General features: G+C 39.7%; 2 protein-coding genes across 2 annotated transcripts; both read left to right on the plus strand.

Annotated features, from left to right (window-relative positions):
* The first annotated feature begins 256 nt into the window (after positions 1 to 256).
* On the plus strand, positions 257 to 13,585 carry LOC5511098 (Bardet-Biedl syndrome 2 protein homolog). The gene is made up of 18 exons (XM_048725441.1): positions 257 to 531; positions 2,324 to 2,539; positions 3,590 to 3,715; positions 3,794 to 3,856; positions 3,937 to 4,014; positions 4,094 to 4,198; positions 4,328 to 4,414; positions 4,816 to 4,951; positions 5,365 to 5,504; positions 7,270 to 7,583; positions 7,963 to 8,004; positions 8,215 to 8,299; positions 8,795 to 8,926; positions 9,438 to 9,512; positions 9,635 to 9,697; positions 10,239 to 10,351; positions 10,881 to 11,029; positions 11,374 to 13,585. The coding sequence occupies exons 1-18, from the start codon at positions 415 to 417 to the stop codon at positions 11,472 to 11,474; spliced, it is 2,142 nt and encodes a 713-aa protein (XP_048581398.1). The 5' UTR covers positions 257 to 414; the 3' UTR covers positions 11,475 to 13,585.
* Positions 13,586 to 13,884: 299 nt separating this feature from the next.
* On the plus strand, positions 13,885 to 18,702 carry LOC5511106. The gene is made up of 5 exons (XM_001631504.3): positions 13,885 to 14,011; positions 15,496 to 16,132; positions 16,389 to 16,498; positions 16,935 to 17,163; positions 18,276 to 18,702. Exons 2-5 carry the CDS (start codon positions 15,742 to 15,744, stop codon positions 18,617 to 18,619), a joined length of 1,074 nt encoding a protein of 357 aa, XP_001631554.1. The 5' UTR covers positions 13,885 to 14,011; positions 15,496 to 15,741; the 3' UTR covers positions 18,620 to 18,702.
* Positions 18,703 to 18,772: the final 70 nt, after the last annotated feature.

Raw genomic sequence — 18,772 nt, forward strand, 5'->3', positions numbered from 1 at the left:
CTGTGCGCCTGCTACGCAGTCTACGTACTCTTCTCTCAAGTTTTTATGCATACAATTCCGGGGAAGGTGAGGGGGGGGGACTCCTTATCTGATATTTAAAGACGGACAACAAAAACACGAGATTTTGTAAATTGGGTACAACAAATCCGATACAAAAAATACTATCAAAAGAGAAGCCAAAATGACGTTACTGAAAAGCTGAGCTGAGATATCGCACTAGCGGTCAGTGGCACCTCCACAATCCCTATGCGTGCTAGGTTACTGCGCATTGTTGGTTTCCAACCAAAAAACTCAAAACCTCTTGAGAGACAAAGAGAAAGTGAGAAAAAATCATGTGAAATGATGTGAATAGCTTTAAGCCTTCGGCTTATACATCTACTAGCCAGACGTTATACATTCTTCGGCTTTCTCAAGATGCTGGTTCCGATTTTCACACTTAAATTGAACCACAAAATCCACCCGAGAACAGCCGCTCTCGGTCGGTATGATGGTCAACATCCATGCTTGACAGGTGCTACTACGGCGGGAAAGGTTCGTAAAGTTTTCTAAGATCGTGTTAAACTTTCATTTCTCATACAAATTACTGTACGTGATTGAAATGGTATGAAGTGAGAGTAATTTAAGTTCCTGTTTGCAAATGCTTTTTATATCGTTGTCACCAGTGTCATCATAGACATTGTCAATCTGATATTGGATTAAAATGTTTGCTGTGTTCTTATAGCTGTTTCTAAGGCACACGAATACAGTGTCTAGATTAGAAGATTTTGAAAACAGGAACAGCAAGATTATGCTGTATACACATACTACCATACAACCTGTAGCACAGTGCTTGTTGTTTAGTAAAGAAACGGTAATGCACTATGGTCCCGGGGAAGTGTGAGGTTAACTTGGTGGTTTATAGCACTTTTGAACAAGAATCTGTCCCGAGTGGGGGGGGGATTGAATGTTTTCGACTCTAAGAATTGTCCCCACCCTGGGGGCTTTGGGACAAGGGAATAGCCTCACAAATGTACTTATGCAAAAGTCATGTCAGTTGCTGGTTTGAGACTCTTTTTCTTCTGTAGTAAGCAATTCCATGTATCAGCATGTGGCAAGTTGCATGGCGAAATATGCGAAAACAAATATGAAAGAAAAAATATGAATATCAAATAAGATTATTTATTTTTTCATTTTTGTCGCTGAGGTGTACTGGATTTGAAATATAAAGGCATATTTCAGATGACTTGTTGTCTTAAATGTCAGGTAGTTCCCTATAGTTTGCACCTCGATGGGTAGGGGCATTTCACTGCAGTTTTGTCCTGAGGGGGTGGGGGCTTTTCTCTGTTTTGTACAGGGTCAAAGTTTAATCTCCCACCCTTCCCCAGGACCATGGGGGTGGAGGTTTCAATTGACTAGTGCATAAGAAATGGTACGAAAAATGAACAGTTGGCCGAGAAGCAAAGCTTCAAGGGCAACTGTGAAATTTTAAGGACGATTTCTCATCTGCGGACATTATCCGCCAATATCACAGTAAGCCAAAGAAGGGGTTAATATATTTTATATCCCAGTGACTACTGGGCATGCTGACATGCACTGAAATTACGCCACGAATGTGCATTGTTATTTTTGCTATTCATGTAAATTTGTGTAAGATAAAAATCCATGCAACAATTTTTTATTAGAACAAAAACTACTAACTAAAAACTTGCAGCAACAATTTTTTATTAGAACAAAAACTACTAACTAAAAACTTGCATTTCTACTGACAGTTTTACACCTAGACTGTTTTCTTATTGAAGCAAATGTTTTCAAATTTGAAATGTCTTCTTCAGGCCCCGATGTGCACGGGCATGACGCCGCACGCACTGCTTTTTCTTTCGCGTTTCAGGATAAATTTTATAAAAATATATTGATGATAATTTTATAAAAGAAATCAAACATTTTTTCTGTGCCTTCATAGGGTCTTGAAAACCTTGGTGTTTGTTTAAGGAGTTATTGAGCAGATGAAAACCAAGTTTTGATTGCGCAAAAGTGTTACAGGACAGATATCACTTTTGCTGGATGTTATCGCCTGATATTTGTCCTGTAAAAGAATATACACATGACCCTTATTGACCAATGAGCGCACATGAAAATTCATCACTGGGATAAAAAGCCTTATATTATCTCACATTGCTTGTTGTGGCCTAGTCTTATCTCAGCCTTTATAACTTATAAGAATAACATAAAAGATTTTGAAGAGAGTTTGCAGCAGTGACCATGCATTAAGGCTATTCAGGATCTCCCCTTAGATGATGTGCATATCACATGAACTAATTCATGACAATTGTTTCCTTGTTTCTAGGTGTTTATCCATAACCCTCATACAACAAGTCTGAAAGGAGGCAGAGCTAGCGCATCAACCGACAATGACATCAGCATACTCAATATCAACCAACAGGTCACTGCTGTTGCCACCGGCCCTTTGACCATGACATCTTGTGATATTCTATTTGTCGGAACTCCTACAAATATGCTAGCTTATGACGTAGAGAACAATTCTGACCTGTTTTACAAGGATGTGAGTATACTAACAGTGATGTTCTTTTTAGTTATGTAGTTTTTGGTAAAGTAGTAATGCCATATGAAACTACAGCCTATACTAGGCATGTGTAATCCACAATCTGTACAGTTTCGTGACCTGGTTCTGGAAAAATCATTACGTGCACACATTTTATCCAAACTACTGTAAATAAATCAGGTTTAAAATTAATAATGATAAAATCGAGAATCTACCTATATTTGTTGTTTATTGCTTAAAAGGAAGATTTGTTTAAAAAATGGCAAAACATAAAACGCTATGTCTTTGGAAAAATTTAGGTACCATACCCCGTGAGTGACAACCGACGCTAATTGTCTTATTTTAATTGGCACAGGATTGTTAACATAAGTGTATCTCTAAATTTTGATATCTAGTTTCATTCAAAAGTAATTATATTTCAAAGTTGCAGTATTTTTTTTAAATTTCAGCCATTCCAGCAATCAAATTATGAGAACTTTTGATGGAAGTAAAATTTTAATAGCTGTCCACACACGAGTTATCGTCAGCCAGCCAAATTTTAGAGATACAGAGTAATCTATCTGGTACATAAATTCAAAAGTTTTGTTTGAGTTCTTGTTTTGCTGTAATGAGCTTCTAAAGATTTTTTTGATACTTTATCCATTTACTGGGAAACTTCACACCCACAGTAAATGGGGCTCGCACATACAGTAACAAATCAGGTTCGTTCACTGTATTGCAGTTCCAAAGAAATCAAATGCCCATTAAGTATTACACGCTCTTTTGACAAGAGTAAAAGATTTTGACGTGGAAAGTGTTACATATGATCATAATTCCCGTAAAAAAATTGGTTTTCTTATGTTTCCTAAAAATAATAAAATTGTTACAATGTAACCAACCTATGTAAGAGTAAGAGGTACTGTATAGATATATATGGTAGGTATAAAGGTCACTTCAGAACATAGAGTCATACGTCGTATAGATATTGTTTAGTACATATAGATATAGAGGTCTCTATGGTGGTAGGTATAAGTTTAAGAAAATTGTCTTTGCCTGTGTTCTGTATTCCAGGTAGCAGATGGAGTGAATGCTATTCTAGTGGGTAAACTTGGTGGTTATGACTTGCCTCTTGCCCTGGCTGGTGGCAACTGCTCTATTCAGGGCTTTGACTGCGACGGAAATGATGAATTCTGGACAGTAAGATTCTTTCTTGTTTCATTTAATTATTGTTTCAATATGTGCTACAGTACTTACAACAATCTGTTGTTTTATTAGGTGACTGGTGACAATGTTTGCTCACTGGCGCTTTGTGACTTCAATGGTGATGGACACAATGAGGTATGTGAACCAATTTTGTTGATTATTTTTGCTAATAAATTCACATGAGGTTAACATTTCTTTGACTTCAACTTACACAGCTCCTAGTTGGTTCTGAGGACTTTGATATTCGTGTTTTCAAAGAAGATGAAATTATTGCAGAAATGACTGAAACAGAGGTACAGTGTGATTCCTTATCTACTGTTAGCTAACTAAAAACAGCCTGTATCAACAAGCAAATGATTGATTCAATTCCAGGCAGTTACATCACTTTGTCCGTTGCGGGGCTCCAAGTTTGGTTATGCTTTGTCTAATGGCACAGTTGGCGTTTATGACAGAACAGCAAGATATTGGAGAATCAAGGTACCTAAGAAAATTGCAATTTTCAAGTAAAAATTGCTTATTTACTTTATTTAATAGATTTTTGTGTGTTATTTGTTTTGCTGGAAGCCAAAATAGCTGTAGCTACACATGATCTATTTTTCTTTATAGTCCAAGAATCATGCCATTGCCATTAACAGCTTTGACATTGATTCTGATGGTGTACCAGAGCTGATAACAGGGTGGTCTAATGGCAAGGTGAGCTACAATCACTAAAATCTAGGGGAAAACATAGCCCAAAGTTGTGGGTAATGGGGCAAGTAACTCCCTGAGTCCCCTCTGCTACTACACAAATACAATAATAAAAGTAATGATAAAAAATGAAGAGGAATAAATATTTCAAAACTAAACATTAATGTTTCAAAGGTGCTAGTATGGGATAATTTTAATAACAAAAAAAAACATTTATGCAGATATTTTTTGTATCTGATCAACTTTTCTTCCAAAAAATGGTAAACAATTTCTTTTTTTTAAACTGTACCCCAATGTTATAATACTGTATTGTTGCATATGTGATAAAACTTTAGCCTTTTCCTCATGTAGATGGTAAAATTGCAGGGTGAAAACATAACCTAGCTGTGATAACTCCTTGTACATAGATTGATGCCCGTAGTGATCGGTCTGGAGAGGTGGTCTTCAAGGATAACTTCTCATCTGCCATTGCTGGGGTGATTGAGGGAGACTATCGTATGGATGGGAAAATGGAATTGATCTGTTGTTCTGTGGATGGCGAAGGTATGTACTGTTTTGAGAAAATCATGAATAGCCTGACCAGTATCGTTTTTTTTCTTAACCATATCTTAGTCAGGCTTGTACACAGGGGGGTGCACAGGGTGTCCCTTTGTGGCCAAAAATTGGTCATTCTTTTTTAAGAAATCCTCAAATACTACCCTTTTTCAATAGGAAACCTTTGACTGCACACCCTCCCTCAGCCAATCCTGGGTTTGCGCCTCTTAGTTTGTATCCACACACTTCTAAGAGCCACGGGATAATACTACCTCTAAAAAACTTAAGGGTAAAAAGAAAATATGAAATTTTGATACTCGTTTTGTGTACTGGATTGCAGTTGTTATATTCATGTTGACCTGTACCCTGCATGACAGGTGCCACATACAGATTATGCAACTGTTTTCAATGCCTATTTACAGTGAGGGGGTACTTACCTGCCCCGCCCGAGATGAAGGGTAACCTGATGGACACCAATGTGGAACAGGATGCTCTTAGGGACCTGGCTCAGCGCAAACAGAATCTGCTGTTAGAATTACGCAACTATGAGGAAAATGCAAAGGTATGTGTATAGCAAATACAAACAGCATGCCAAGGCATAATGTATATAGAACATTTAAACAGAATGCCAAGGCATAAAGTACAAACTAACAGACTGCCAAGGTATATTGTATAAACAGAATAACGATGTATATAGAACATTCAAACATAATGCCAAGGTATATTGTACATATAAATGGAATGCCAAAGGTACAGTAAATAGTACATACAAATAAAATGCCAAGGCATATTGTACATACAAACAGAATGTCAAGGTATGTAGTACATACAAACAGAATGTCAAGGTATATAGTACATACAAACAGAATGACAATGTATATAGTACATACAAACAGAATGTCAAGGTATATAGTACATACAAACAGAATTACAATGTATATAGTACATACAAACAGAATGACAATGTATATAGTACATACAAACAGAATGACAATGTATATAGTACATACAAACAGAATGCCAAGATATATAGTACATACAAACAGAATGACAATGTATATAGTACATACAAACAGAATGTCAAGGTATATAGTACATACAAACAGAATGTCAAGGTATATAGTACATACAAACAGAATGACAATGTATATAGTACATACAAACAGAATGTCAAGGTATATAGTACATACAAACAGAATGACAATGTATATAGTACATACAAACAGAATGTCAAGGTATATAGTACAAACAAACAGAATGCCAAGATATATTGTGTATACAAACAGAATGTCAAGGTATATAGTACATACAAACAGAATGTCAAGGTATATAGTACATACAAACAGAATGCCAAGATATATTGTGTATACAAACAGAATGCAAGGTATATAGTACATACAAACAGAATGCCAAGATATATAGTACATACAAACAGAATGTCAAGGTATATAGTACATACAAACAGAATGACAATGTATATAGTACATACAAACAGAATGCCAAGATATATTGTGTATACAAACAGAATGTCAAGGTATATTGTACATACAAACAGAATGTCAAGGTATATAGTACATACAAACAGAATGCCAAGATATATAGAACATACAAACAGAATGTCAAGGTATATAGTACATACAAACAGAATGTCAAGATATATGGTACATACAAACAGAATGACAATGTATATAGTACATACAAACAGAATGTCAAGGTATATAGTACATACAAACAGAATGTCAAGGTATATAGTACATACAAACAGAATGTCAAGGTATATAGTACATACAAACAGAATGCCAAGGTATATAGTACATACAAACAGAATGTCAAGGTATATAGTACATACAAACAGAATGCCAAGATATATAGTACATACAAACAGAATGACAATGTATATAGTACATACAAACAGAATGCCAAGATATATTGTGTATACAAACAGAATGCAAGGTATATAGTACATACAAACAGAATGCCAAGATATATTGTGTATACAAACAGAATGCAAGGTATATAGTACATACAAACAGAATGCCAAGATATATAGTACATACAAACAGAATGTCAAGTTTTATAGAACATACAAACAGAATGTCAAGGTATATAGAACATAAAAACAGAATGACAATGTATAGAGTACATACAAACAGAATGCCAAGGTATATAGAACATACAAACAGAATGTCAAAGTTTAGTGTACATACAGAATGCCAAACAACATACTTGCAGCTGTACAACATACTTGCAGATGCCTTTATACAAAACAGTACAAAAAAAACATGATATTCAAGTATCGTTTTGCAAACCCTAATTCTCTGTTGTAGGTTGGAAAGGGGGCACCAGATGTGGACCAAACCCAGATGGGTGTAATTCCGGCCAACACCCAGCTACAGACCTCCCTACTAGTAAACCCTGGCAGTGAGCAGGTGCAGCCTCATGTTGAACTTAATATCTCCACCACCAACGACACCATCATCCGTACGGCCATGATATTTGCGGAGGGTGTGTTTGAGGGAGAGAGCCATGTGGTACATCCATCATCACAGAATGTCAAGACATCCCTGCGGGTACCTATTTACCCACCCAAAGACATCCAGGTTGATCTCCATATTAAGGCGTTTGTTGGCCACAAGTCCAGGTGAATAGTTAGCCAAACAGCTGTAGAATAAGAATGAGATATGGTCAATTCCAACTATTGCAGCTGTAAAGCTCTAGGCTTCGGTCAACATATTAAACAGTGCAGCATTTAAAAGCCAATTATTCTGTGGACAATCTAAACAGTAACAGATGCAGTTAAAAAAGTTAAACTATACACAAATGTATATCTTATAATGTACAAGGTAGTCTAAGTGGTAAAACGCTACTCAGTATCTGTTTAGGGTATATTGGTACTCTTGGTTAGGAAATGTTCAGAGTAATCATGCTTTGAAAATCTTCATGATACAGTATGGTTCAATTCAGCTAGATTCATCATAATCTCTAAACAACTCATCTTTATACATATAATTTTTTTTCAGCTCTCAGTTTCACGTTTTTGAGTTAACCCGTCAGCTACCAAGGTGAGTATTGTTAGGAAATTCAAGCTTTTGAACAGATTTAAAAAGGGCATTTAGAAAATCTCATGAAACAGGCATGCACAGCGATGGTCATTGATCCTATTTACCTTCTTGATCCTATGATTGAATTTGTTTGTACACACAAAACACTGGCACACTTCATGTTATTTACTTTGTAAGTTTAGGAGTTGACACTTCTGTTGTGTACTGTAGATTCACCATGTATATCCCATGTCCAGAAGGTTATGCAGAGCCCAAGTCTGCTGTCTCTTTCCACATCAATGAGCGTGTTAACAGGGTAAGTATTATAAAGCAGATAGAAATTACAGTCAACTCGTCTATCATTTCACCTCAATGGGCATGTTAACTGGGCAAGTACAATATAGCAAATAGAAAGTACAGTCAACTCTACCATTTCACCTCAATGGGCATGTTAACTGGGCAAGTACAATATAGCAAATAGAAAGTACAGTCAACTCTACCATTTCACCTCAATGGGCATGTTAACTGGGCAAGTACAATATAGCAAATAGAAAGTACAGTCAACTCTACCATTTCACCTCAATGGGCATGTTAACTGGGCAAGTACAATATAGCAAATAGAAAGTACAGTCCCCTCGTTAGAAGAATCACGTGTGTGAAGCTAAAAAACATTATTTGTTAGAATTGTCCACTAACACGGTTATATGAGTGAATTGACTGTTTTTTGTAGTACTGTATTTGGTAGTACTGTATGGTATGGCTTGTTTAATCCAATCTCCTCTTAGTTGTCCTTTGCTCTGTACCTTCTCAGGCCCTGATGTGGGTGAACCAGAATTTCTTACTGATGGAGGAGATTGAAGCTAAGGACGGTTGTCTAGACGTAATGTTCCTCTCTTTGCGGACTGGGAACCCTGTGCTTTTTCGCATGGACCAGTCAGGAAACGTAAGTTAGCTATGTACTTTGTTTTTATCTGTAACAGTTATAGTTCATTATATCATAATCGCAGAGCATGCCAGTTACCTTGTCCGTTCTTTGAATAAGTGCATTAAAATAAATTATAGCGAGGGAGTAAAATAATATGAAAGTTATTGGTTAGTTTCGATTTTGGAGCCATGGAGCACCAAAGAAGTAAGGGGGACTGGATCCCTGCCCCTCCTTTCTTCAAATCACTGGACCAGCATTGAATATGGGAAAGAGGAGGTAGCTCATTTCCCTGATACACTGTACTAATTTTCGGGGTCTCCTCTGGTTCAAGAACCATTCCCAGAGGACACCTTTGGATTCAGCTCTTCTTTCATCAGGATTTTTTCCACCAAATAAAAGAAGCTTTTGTGACGCAACTCTCAGGTTCTTACACCTGAGTAGAGCCACTTTTCTTACATGGAAGTTATTTTACTCTGTCTCTTTCTCTGCCTAATTGTCATACAAGCCCTTACAGGATATTGCCTTGCAGGTGGTTATAAAAACAGATGACATGGATCTGGCTGGTGACTTAATACAAGCCATGGCTGGATTTCTAGGAATTGAGGTAGGACGTTTCTAAGAATAACTTTCTGAGAACTGACCATGCAGAACGTTTGGGTACCCTAAATGAAAAGCGTTGTGTAAAAATCGTATTTGATCCTCACAGTGGCTGTGTTTTGTGAACAGGACCTCCAAACCACAGCCGAGTTTCCTGCTGCCATGGAGGAGTTGAGAGCGATCTTAGTTAAGGTTAGATCACCACAACTTCCCTGCGGTTTCCAATGTATTACCGGTTACTGGGCTATGATGGCACATACCTTTGAGGAGGGAGCCAGCAGGTTTAGAAAAATGCAGGGTCTCTAATATACGTCCGTGTTTAGTCTTGAGTATGATTTCAAGCCTATAAAGAACATGTGATTTCAATATAAAAATTCTCGAAAACTGCTTAATGTACAATGTTGAAATTAATGATGCCCGCAAAAATGAGTTGAAATTAGATTACATCCCCCCCCCTAATTCAAATTTTAGCCCCGTATACAGTAAGAATAACAGAGGTTATATGAGATAGTTCATAAACATTTTTTGTACAAGTGCATGGCTAGCGTTAGATATTTTGGGTCAGTACGCAGCTCTTACAAGCTGCAATTTGATTAGGCAAATGAACAATATCCGCACCTCGACACAAAGAACGAGAAGAAAAGAGACAAAAGAACTCCTTTGTAGAACAAAGATGATATGAGACAAAGCAGCTGCGTACTTACTCTATATTTTTACTGTTGTTTTCATGAAGGTTGACGAGCTGCATGCTATACGGCAGAAGTTGACCGCCGAGATGGCCGATCACTCTAACCTCATCCGAAGTCTAGTTGTCCGTGCTGAGGACGCACGCTTGATGGGGGACATGTGAGTAAAGATAACCCAAGGGATTATCTGCCTCAAGGGGGAGTGGGGTATACAGATGATCCAAGGGTTGCTGTGTTGCGAAAGCAAAGAAAGACCACAAAAAGTTTACGCACGAGTTTAAAACAATCCCGGATCTTGGGCTGATTGCGTCGATCATCACCTAACGGCGCCATCTTTGTTTTCTTGGACGAAGGACTAATTTGTCCCCGTTGAGAACAATCTTTACTCAGCTGTGCAACCTCGGGGATGAACGAGGGCGGGGTTTTGGGACGGTGGTGGTCGTAGTGGGGTGTTTGTGGGGGGGCGGGGGTACTGTATAGCCCAGTTAATAGAGCATATTTATTTTAGCCCGTTTAGCGCTTTCCTTCTTTATGTCCCGCTTAGGCTTAGCTTTATTGCGGCGATAAACTATTCAGCCAACCTCTTTTCTTTTGCACACGGAACTATCTAAAACGCAGTTACAGCCTTATGTATTGCCCAGGCTAAGGCTGTTTAGAATACGCCACTTATGTTCCAATTTGCCGCCCAGGAAAAACATGCGCAAAGGTTACATGGAGCTCTATGATTTAAACCGAGACTTGGTGAACGGCTACAAGATCCGGTGCAATAACCACAGCGAGCTGCTGTCCTGTCTCAAGATTGTTAACCAAGCTATACAGAGGGCTGGCAAATTACGAGGTAGGCCAGTAGTTTGCACATCTACCAAACCTCAACACCTACTGGTCTCTTTTCCAGCAAATACCCTCAATTTCAGCAAATACTAAAAGCATTTGTATGCTTTTAGTATTTGTATATAAACCACGTAAGATTTTTTTTTTTTTGGGGGGGGGGGGGGCACAACACATAAACATTAATAAAATATGGGGGGGCACAGCCACGCCTCTTCTGGTCATTTCCTTATAGTTTTTAAAAATATTGGGGGGCACATGCTCCCAGTGCCCCACCCCTTGTTGCGGCCCTGATAAAAGGGTTAAGTGGATGAGAGTTTTGTAACCTATTTTTTAAAATATATTTTCTTGTAGTTGGGAAACCCAAGGCGGAAGTCGTGTCAGCTTGTAGGCAAGCGATAAAGACCAACAATGTCAACGGACTTTTCAAAATCATCAAGGCTGGTGCCCTGTGAATACTTATTTTACTGAGTGATTCGTATCGCTCGGAGTACAGAAAATGTAATTACAATCCTGATAATGGGAACTAACCAAGATTGTACATTCAACTCTCTTGTGAGCAGACTCATTCTAAATACAGCATTTTAAAGAAACCTGTGTCTTTGTATAGTGACCGCTGAATAGAGGTTGGTCACTGAATAGAGGTTGGTCGCTGAATAGAGGTTGGTCGCTGAATAGAGGTTGGTCGCTAAATAGAGGTTGGTCGCTAAATAGAGGTTGGTCGCTGAATAGAGGTTGGTCGCTGAATAGAGGTTGGTCACTGAATAGAGGTTGGTAGCTAAATAGAGGTTGGTAGCTAAATAGAGGTTGGTCGCTAAATAGAGGTTGGTCGCTAAATAGAGGTTGGTCGCTGAATAGAGGTTGGTCGCTGAATAGAGGTTGGTCGCTGAATAGAGGTTGGTCGCTAAATAGAGGTTAGTCGCTGAATAGAGGTTGGTCGCTGAATAGAGGTTGGTCGCTAAATAGAGGTTAGTCGCTGAATAGAGGTTGGTCGCTAAATAGAGGTTGGTCGCTGAATAGAGGTTGGTCGCTGTATAGAGGTTGGTCGCTGAATAGAGGTTGGTCGCTAAATAGAGGTTAGTCGCTGAATAGAGGTTGGTCGCTGAATAGAGGTTGGTCGCTGAAAAGAGGTTGGTCGCTGTATAGAGGTTGGTCGCTGTATAGAGGTTGGTCGCTGTATAGAGGTTGGTCGCTGTATAGAGGTGGTCGCTAAATAGAGGTTGGTCGCTAAATAGAGGTTGGTCGCTGAATAGAGGTTGGTCGCTGAATAGAGGTTGGTCGCTAAATAGAGGTTGGTCGCTGAATAGAGGTTGGTCGCTGAATAGAGGTTGGTCGCTAAATAGAGGTTGGTCGCTAAATAGAGGTTGGTCGCTGAATAGAGGTTGGTCGCTGAATAGAGGTTGGTCGCTGAATAGAGGTTGGTCGCTGAATAGAGGTTGGTCGCTAAATAGAGGTTGGTCGCTGAATAGAGGTTGGTCGCTGAATAGAGGTTGGTCGCTGAATAGAGGTTGGTCGCTGAATAGAGGTTGGTCGCTGAATAGAGGTTGGTCGCTGAATAGAGGTTGGTCGCTAAATAGAGGTTGGTCGCTGAATAGAGGTTGATCGCTAAATAGAGGTTGGTCGCTAAATAGAGGTTGGTCGCTGAATAGAGGTTGGTCGCTAAATAGAGGTTGGTCGCTGAATAGAGGTTGGTCGCTAAATAGAGGTTGGTCGCTGAATAGAGGTTGGTCGCTGAATAGAGGTTGGTCGCTGAATAGAGGTTGGTCGCTGAATAGAGGTTGGTCGCTGAATAGAGGTTGGTCGCTGAATAGAGGTTAGTCGCTGAATAGAAGTTGGTCTCTAAATAGAGGTTGGTCGCTGAATAGAGGCTGGTCGCTGAATAGAGGTTGGTCGCTGAATAGAGGTTGGTCGCTGAATAGAGGTTGGTCGCTGAATAGAGGTTGGTCGCTGAATAGCGGTTGGTCGCTAAATAGAGGTTGGTCGCTGAATAGAGGTTGGTCGCTGAATAGAGGTTGGTCGCTGAATAGAGGTTGGTCGCTGAATAGAGGTTGGTCGCTAAATAGAGGTTAGTCGCTGAATAGAGGTTGGTCGCTGAATAGAGGTTGGTCGCTAAATAGAGGTTGGTCGCTAAATAGAGGTTGGTCGCTGAATAGAGGTTGGTCGCTGAATAGAGGTTGGTCGCTGAATAGAGGTTGGTCGCTGAATAGAGGTTGGTCGCTAAATAGAGGTTTGTCGCTGAATAGAGGTTGGTCGCTGTATAGAGGTTGGTCGCTGAATAGAGGTTGGTCGCTGAATAGAGGTTTGTCGCTGAATAGAGGTTGGTCGCTGAATAGAGGTTGGTCGCTAAATAGAGATATTGTATCAGGAAAATGTAGTCTGTATAAAGGACTAGCCTGAAAGCTTAGTGTTTTAAACCTAACTGTATGTATTGTACATAGTTCTAAACTCTAACTGGTAGGTTAGTTAATGAATATATGAACTGGAGAAAATGATTGGGCGTGTACGGCTAGCGGGATTTCATCCATATTTATAAATAAATGATTATTAAACTTCTTGGTATTTATGATATGGGATCATTTCTCTTCGCTATTTGTTTGTTGTTTTGAATACTAGTACACAGTCGCTTTGCTTGAATTGTTCGCGTACTTTTTTTAACAAAGAACTCGGCTTAGCTATGTCTGTCTCCTGATTTTAATTTATTGCGTAAGATTTGACGTTATTTTTCATAAAAGAAAGTAAGGATTAGGTGCCGATACAAATAAACAAGTTTCCTACCCTAGCAAATCATTAGACAATATTTGACCTCGCCGATTAGCATCACTATTGAAAAGAGTGCTAAAAAGCTGCCTATGTTACACCTGTTGGTCGCTTTGTAGCCAGGCCTAGCCTCGACTCCGTGCGACTCGACGCCCCCAGCCTGACAGCTGTTGTTGAGCGAAGCACTGCGCTACCTTCATCTTTGACCCGTTTGTGTTTCGCCTTCTTCTACAAGGTAGTTTTTGTGTAAAATATGTACGTAGCCCCATTTGATAATACTTTTCCTGGTTCATTTTGAATGCCACAACGCTATTTTTTCTTCTTAAATAAGCCTAAAGACGCCTTCGTTTTTGTTTTTGACAAGAAGGATTTCGATCTTGAATCTGCATAATAATGTTTATTAGATTTCGGTGTATTTCTTCGGTCACAATATTATATTTTATTATAGAAAATAGCAAAAATCAGCCGAAATATGCCATACTATTTCGCAAATTTAGCAGATTTCTCTTCGTATACTAGAGGATTTCTATCTCGAGGGCGTTAGATTCGGAGGGACGTTTCCGCTCGCATCTCTTCTTGGGGATTTCCCGAGAAATGATCATATTCCATACTCCAAAATAGCAGTTTCGTTTATATGTGCTTGGCATGCGTGGGATTCCATCTTTTAGATTTAAACGAGTATATTATTTGTGTATGCATGTTTGAATAATTTCGTATTCCATTTATTTAGACATTTGAATATCCGTGCATGGCTAAGCGATATATTTAATTTCTCTCGAACATGACAGATTATATCCTCTACATTTATGGAAGACGAGTGTGAATTTACTTTCTTGGCTAGTATACTCTTTCAAATAAACCAGAAAACTGCGAAAGAGCCAATTCATCTAGAGATGTCCCTTGTCTACTAAATATAGTTTTTTCTACGCATCTGTCAGATTTCTATTTTTCTGCGCAATCATTTTTCCAGTCCGGTATGGTAGGAAGATAAACTCCATGTCTGTACTGGGCGATAGAAATTGTTCGCTTATGTAAAAACACAACAAAGCAAAACCTAGGACATATTAGCAACAATAGTGCGTAGCAGCTAGTCTGTCACATTAATTATTCCAATGTATTTGTCGCTTTTATGCCGTTAATTTTTTCTCTCTACAACGGACATAGAACTTTACACTTTCGGTCACGTAGGATTCGCCCTTAACATGCATTCTACCATGTCTTTATCGCGAATGTTTTTTAGCAAAATTTATGTCAGAAATATAAAGCAAATGGCGTGCAGTGCCTGCCTTAAGGTCCACAAATATATACATATATATTTTTTTTATTATCCAGTCTATTGTGAGAAGGTATTTAAAAATCGAAATTTGCGTCTAGAAGAATCACCTTGCATTGTTTCTATAACTGTTTGAAGATGGAAAAAATAGATTTTGACAATCAGTTTTGTCGACATTGATTATATGTTCGCTGACGATTTTTTATAACAGACATCCGTTTACATCGTATATGCGCGCAAACCAAAATGAAAATTTATAGTAATTTTGCAGTGTTCATTTAAATAGAACCTATATACAAAAAGTATCGTTTTATCTTGAGAAATGTGGTCATTAACTATTAATGTATTTTTTTTCTTCAATCGCAAAAATGTATGTTTGTTGTCATTGTGCTATATTCGGTAAATACGTGTACTAATTTTCCTATTGAATATATCTACTTTGATAGCTACTTCTGCGAAACTCTACAGAGACCATTGCTGCGATATTTGATAAAGCAAACAAAGAAACAGTACGGACGTTACGCTGTAACCTCACCGTATTCCTTACCAAGACTTAACAATGTTAAGTGGCCTTGCGCCTATTTAGCACATATGGTCATGGCTTAGGCCAACCTATATCAGGACTGTAATCTGTTAACTTAACATCAGTTTGAAGACATTGTAAAGCAGTTTGCCCAAGAGATAGTTTCGCCATGTGTATTTTCAATTGTATCGGGAAATGCATTGGCGGTACGTGCAAGTGTGTCGGCAAAAGCCTCATGGCCTGTTTGCGAGGACTATGCAAGTGTTTTTGCAACCCCGTCTCGGCAGCCGCCGGCTTCTTTATCCAAATCTTCCTCTACGCTGGCTTCCAAGGGTTCAACATCGGCACAGATGTAGGCATCTTCCTGGAAACCACCAAGACATACGCCAAGTGTTACGAACTCGCGACCACACCCATCTACCTCACCAACACCACTAACACTACGGACCAGATCTACTGCGTCAACAAACTCGCGAACGCCACCCAGTCTCACCTTATGGATCAGCTGCAGATTCTCACCATCCTTGAAGGAACCTTCTTCTTCTTCATTTGCCTGTCAGGTGAGTAGCCCGGGTGTCCAACATAGGCCATGGACATGTGCTGGCCGAGTCTGCGTAGATGAGGTAGTCTTGCTCTCGAGTCGGTCAGACCCGTTGCAATTTTCCCCAAAGGGCTGGCTGTATGGAGGTGACGAGGTGCTCCTGCGTATGTTGGTCAGGAGTCTACCTCGGCTAAAACGGTCAGACACGTTGCGCCACGCTCGTGTCTTCCCGTGTGAAGGTTATTATTCTGATTGTACTATTCCTCTGATTTAAGGCGCTGTATACATGGTGCATATAGCCGTGCTATTCCCAAACGCCTGCAGGCATTGGCGAGATGACAACTTTGAGAACATGTTGGCAGAGGCATCTCCCTACTACTCAAAGGTGAGTACTCGCATGTCAAGAGTAAAAGCAGCTCTGATTTAAGGCTTCGGTTGCACCAGTTGTATGAAAAAAAAAAGAATCAATGTGAGAAATTCAAAGAAAGATGTAGCCTACTTGTAACCTATGACTCGCAAAAAAAGTTATTTTCTATCATAGCGTCTACGCAATGGCAGGCGATTGTCGTGTTCCGTAAGGTTATTGTTTTACATTAAAAAAAAAAAAATTTGGCAATGTTTACCACAAGCCAAACACCACTACGATGACTCGCCCTATGAAACAAAACTTTCCAACTACTGAAAGAGAAAAATATGAGAACACATTCTAATTTTGGAAGACTATCAATGGTTCCTTGTTAGACTGTGCTTCTTCCACCCATACCGTGGTACCCCTCCCTCCCCCCCTGCGGACTCCTCATCATTTTGATCCTCGTCGCCAGGTGCTTCAGATCCACACCTACTTCCTCCTTCTCGAGAGCGTCATCCATGACGTGCCCATGTCGTGCCTCGCTATCGAGATGTGCGCGCAGATGTGGGGTATCGGCGGTATTAATTGCTGGGAATGTGCCTCATCCCTCGAGGCGTTACCTGCACCACATGCGCAACCAGGGTGCGAGATGTGGCTTGGACTTCTCCTCGGCTCCATCGCACTTGTCAGCATTTACAAAGGTGAGCGAATCATATGCAAAGAAGCAATAATCTCGTATTTCCTTTTGTATATATGACATGCTGAAGAGACTGAAACAGTTTGTTGCAGCAACCCAACCAAGGTTGATGCCTTTTTTCCCTCCATGATAGACACGTGCGTTGCTATGAATTGCCAGTGTGTGTGTGTGTGGGGGGGGGGGGGGGAGGAGGGGGGGGGGGGGGCTTGCGTTGCTGCGTAGCCGAAGCTAGGTGCCTGATGGATGTTGATACTAGAATAACAGCGAAAATAAAATAATCGGACAGCTTCTATCTTTGACTGCCGATTCATATTTTTATCGCTTGAATCGGAAGTCTTCATATGATCCTACAAAATTTAATGGTAGTCTCACCCAAACGGACTTAAAGGCCCATAAGCAATCAACGCTACATCAGAAAAAAAAAATGGTTTCGAACTTTAAGAAACCTCTTCTATCGTTGTTAAAATCGCGTTAAAATCGTCGATATGCGGCTCAAAGTTTTAAATAGTTATTAGTTTATCGTTTTACAACGATTTATCTATATGCTGGCATTTATGCAATACACCAAAAACTGGAATTCGACTCTGCCAAATTTTCGTCTTTAATAAGACTGCTTCAGGTCAGACTGAAGAAGTTGAATTGTTACAAGCTTATTATTTATATCAGAACACAGGCTCCCCACCCTATGCGCATGAACGCTCATGGAGATCGGCAATGCATGCGCGCGCACCTTTGTTGTACATCTGATTAAGAAAAATACATGAATATAGGGAAAAATACATATTTTTCCTTTTACTTAATTCTTTAAAATCAGATTAGAAATAAAGTTTATTCTTCAATCTTTGCAGTGGTTTGTTTCTTTTCCTCGTATCTCGTTTTTAGGTGGGTAAATTGGGCTTGTTTTGGAAGCTGTTTTGGGGTGAAAATGCGACTTCAAAGACATAAATATACATAACATCTACTATCTCTCTTCTATAAAAACTTAGAAGCGCATCCAATTTCTGCTCGTGTTTCCAATCAAATCGCTCGCAAGACAACAACAATCGCTTTGGTTGCCAATGGGGCTTTAAGGGGACAAGGTATTACCTGGCCTTCTACTAACATTATCCATTGCAGGAATCCTTCCCCTGTACGCATGGATCGGTAACCCGTTCTGCTGGGCGTGCTACCCTCTGCGCATCTGCGTGGTGCTACCGGCCGGCTTCCTCTACTGTGTGCTGGTGCTTGCCCCCTCCATGGGCGTGGCACTCAACCGGCTGTTCCTCGTGGAGCCCCTGATGAGACAGGAGATGGGCACATACGCCGACACCATCTGGACCTTCGGGTTATTCTTCTACGGGATCATCGCCATAGTGTGCGTGGTCTATTGGCTGCTGTGTGGCAAGTGCATCTGCGTCATGTGCTGTGAATGCAAGAAGAAGGATGCCAAGGATGGTAGTGCGGGATGCCTGTGCTGTTAGGTCTTGTTTTAAAGAATCTCTGTCAGCCCTTAAATAGGGGACTTGCGCTAAGAGATCACGTGACCTTGGTGGCAAATTCAAAACAAAATAATCAAATAAAAAAATAAAAATAACTGCGCCGGTTATATGCGAGAACGACGAAAAAATAAAATC

Source organism: Nematostella vectensis, chromosome 3, assembly GCF_932526225.1.
Source record: "Nematostella vectensis chromosome 3, jaNemVect1.1, whole genome shotgun sequence".
NCBI lineage: Eukaryota > Metazoa > Cnidaria > Anthozoa > Actiniaria > Edwardsiidae > Nematostella > Nematostella vectensis.

What these genes read in the sequence shown, in the direction of transcription:
- LOC5511098 (XM_048725441.1), top strand. Translation starts at nt 415, where the DNA reads ATGCTGGTTCCGATTTTCACACTTAAATTGAACCACAAAATCCACCCG. An exon ending in ACTATGAGGAAAATGCAAAG is followed by an intron (nt 5,505 to 7,269) that starts GTATGTGTATAG and finishes TCTCTGTTGTAG; the next exon opens with GTTGGAAAGGGGGCACCAGA. An exon ending in TTAACCCGTCAGCTACCAAG is followed by an intron (nt 8,005 to 8,214) that starts GTGAGTATTGTT and finishes TGTGTACTGTAG; the next exon opens with ATTCACCATGTATATCCCAT.
- LOC5511106 (XM_001631504.3), top strand. Translation starts at nt 15,742, where the DNA reads ATGTGTATTTTCAATTGTATCGGGAAATGCATTGGCGGTACGTGCAAG. An exon ending in CTTCTTCATTTGCCTGTCAG is followed by an intron (nt 16,133 to 16,388) that starts GTGAGTAGCCCG and finishes CTCTGATTTAAG; the next exon opens with GCGCTGTATACATGGTGCAT. An exon ending in CATCTCCCTACTACTCAAAG is followed by an intron (nt 16,499 to 16,934) that starts GTGAGTACTCGC and finishes CCTCGTCGCCAG; the next exon opens with GTGCTTCAGATCCACACCTA.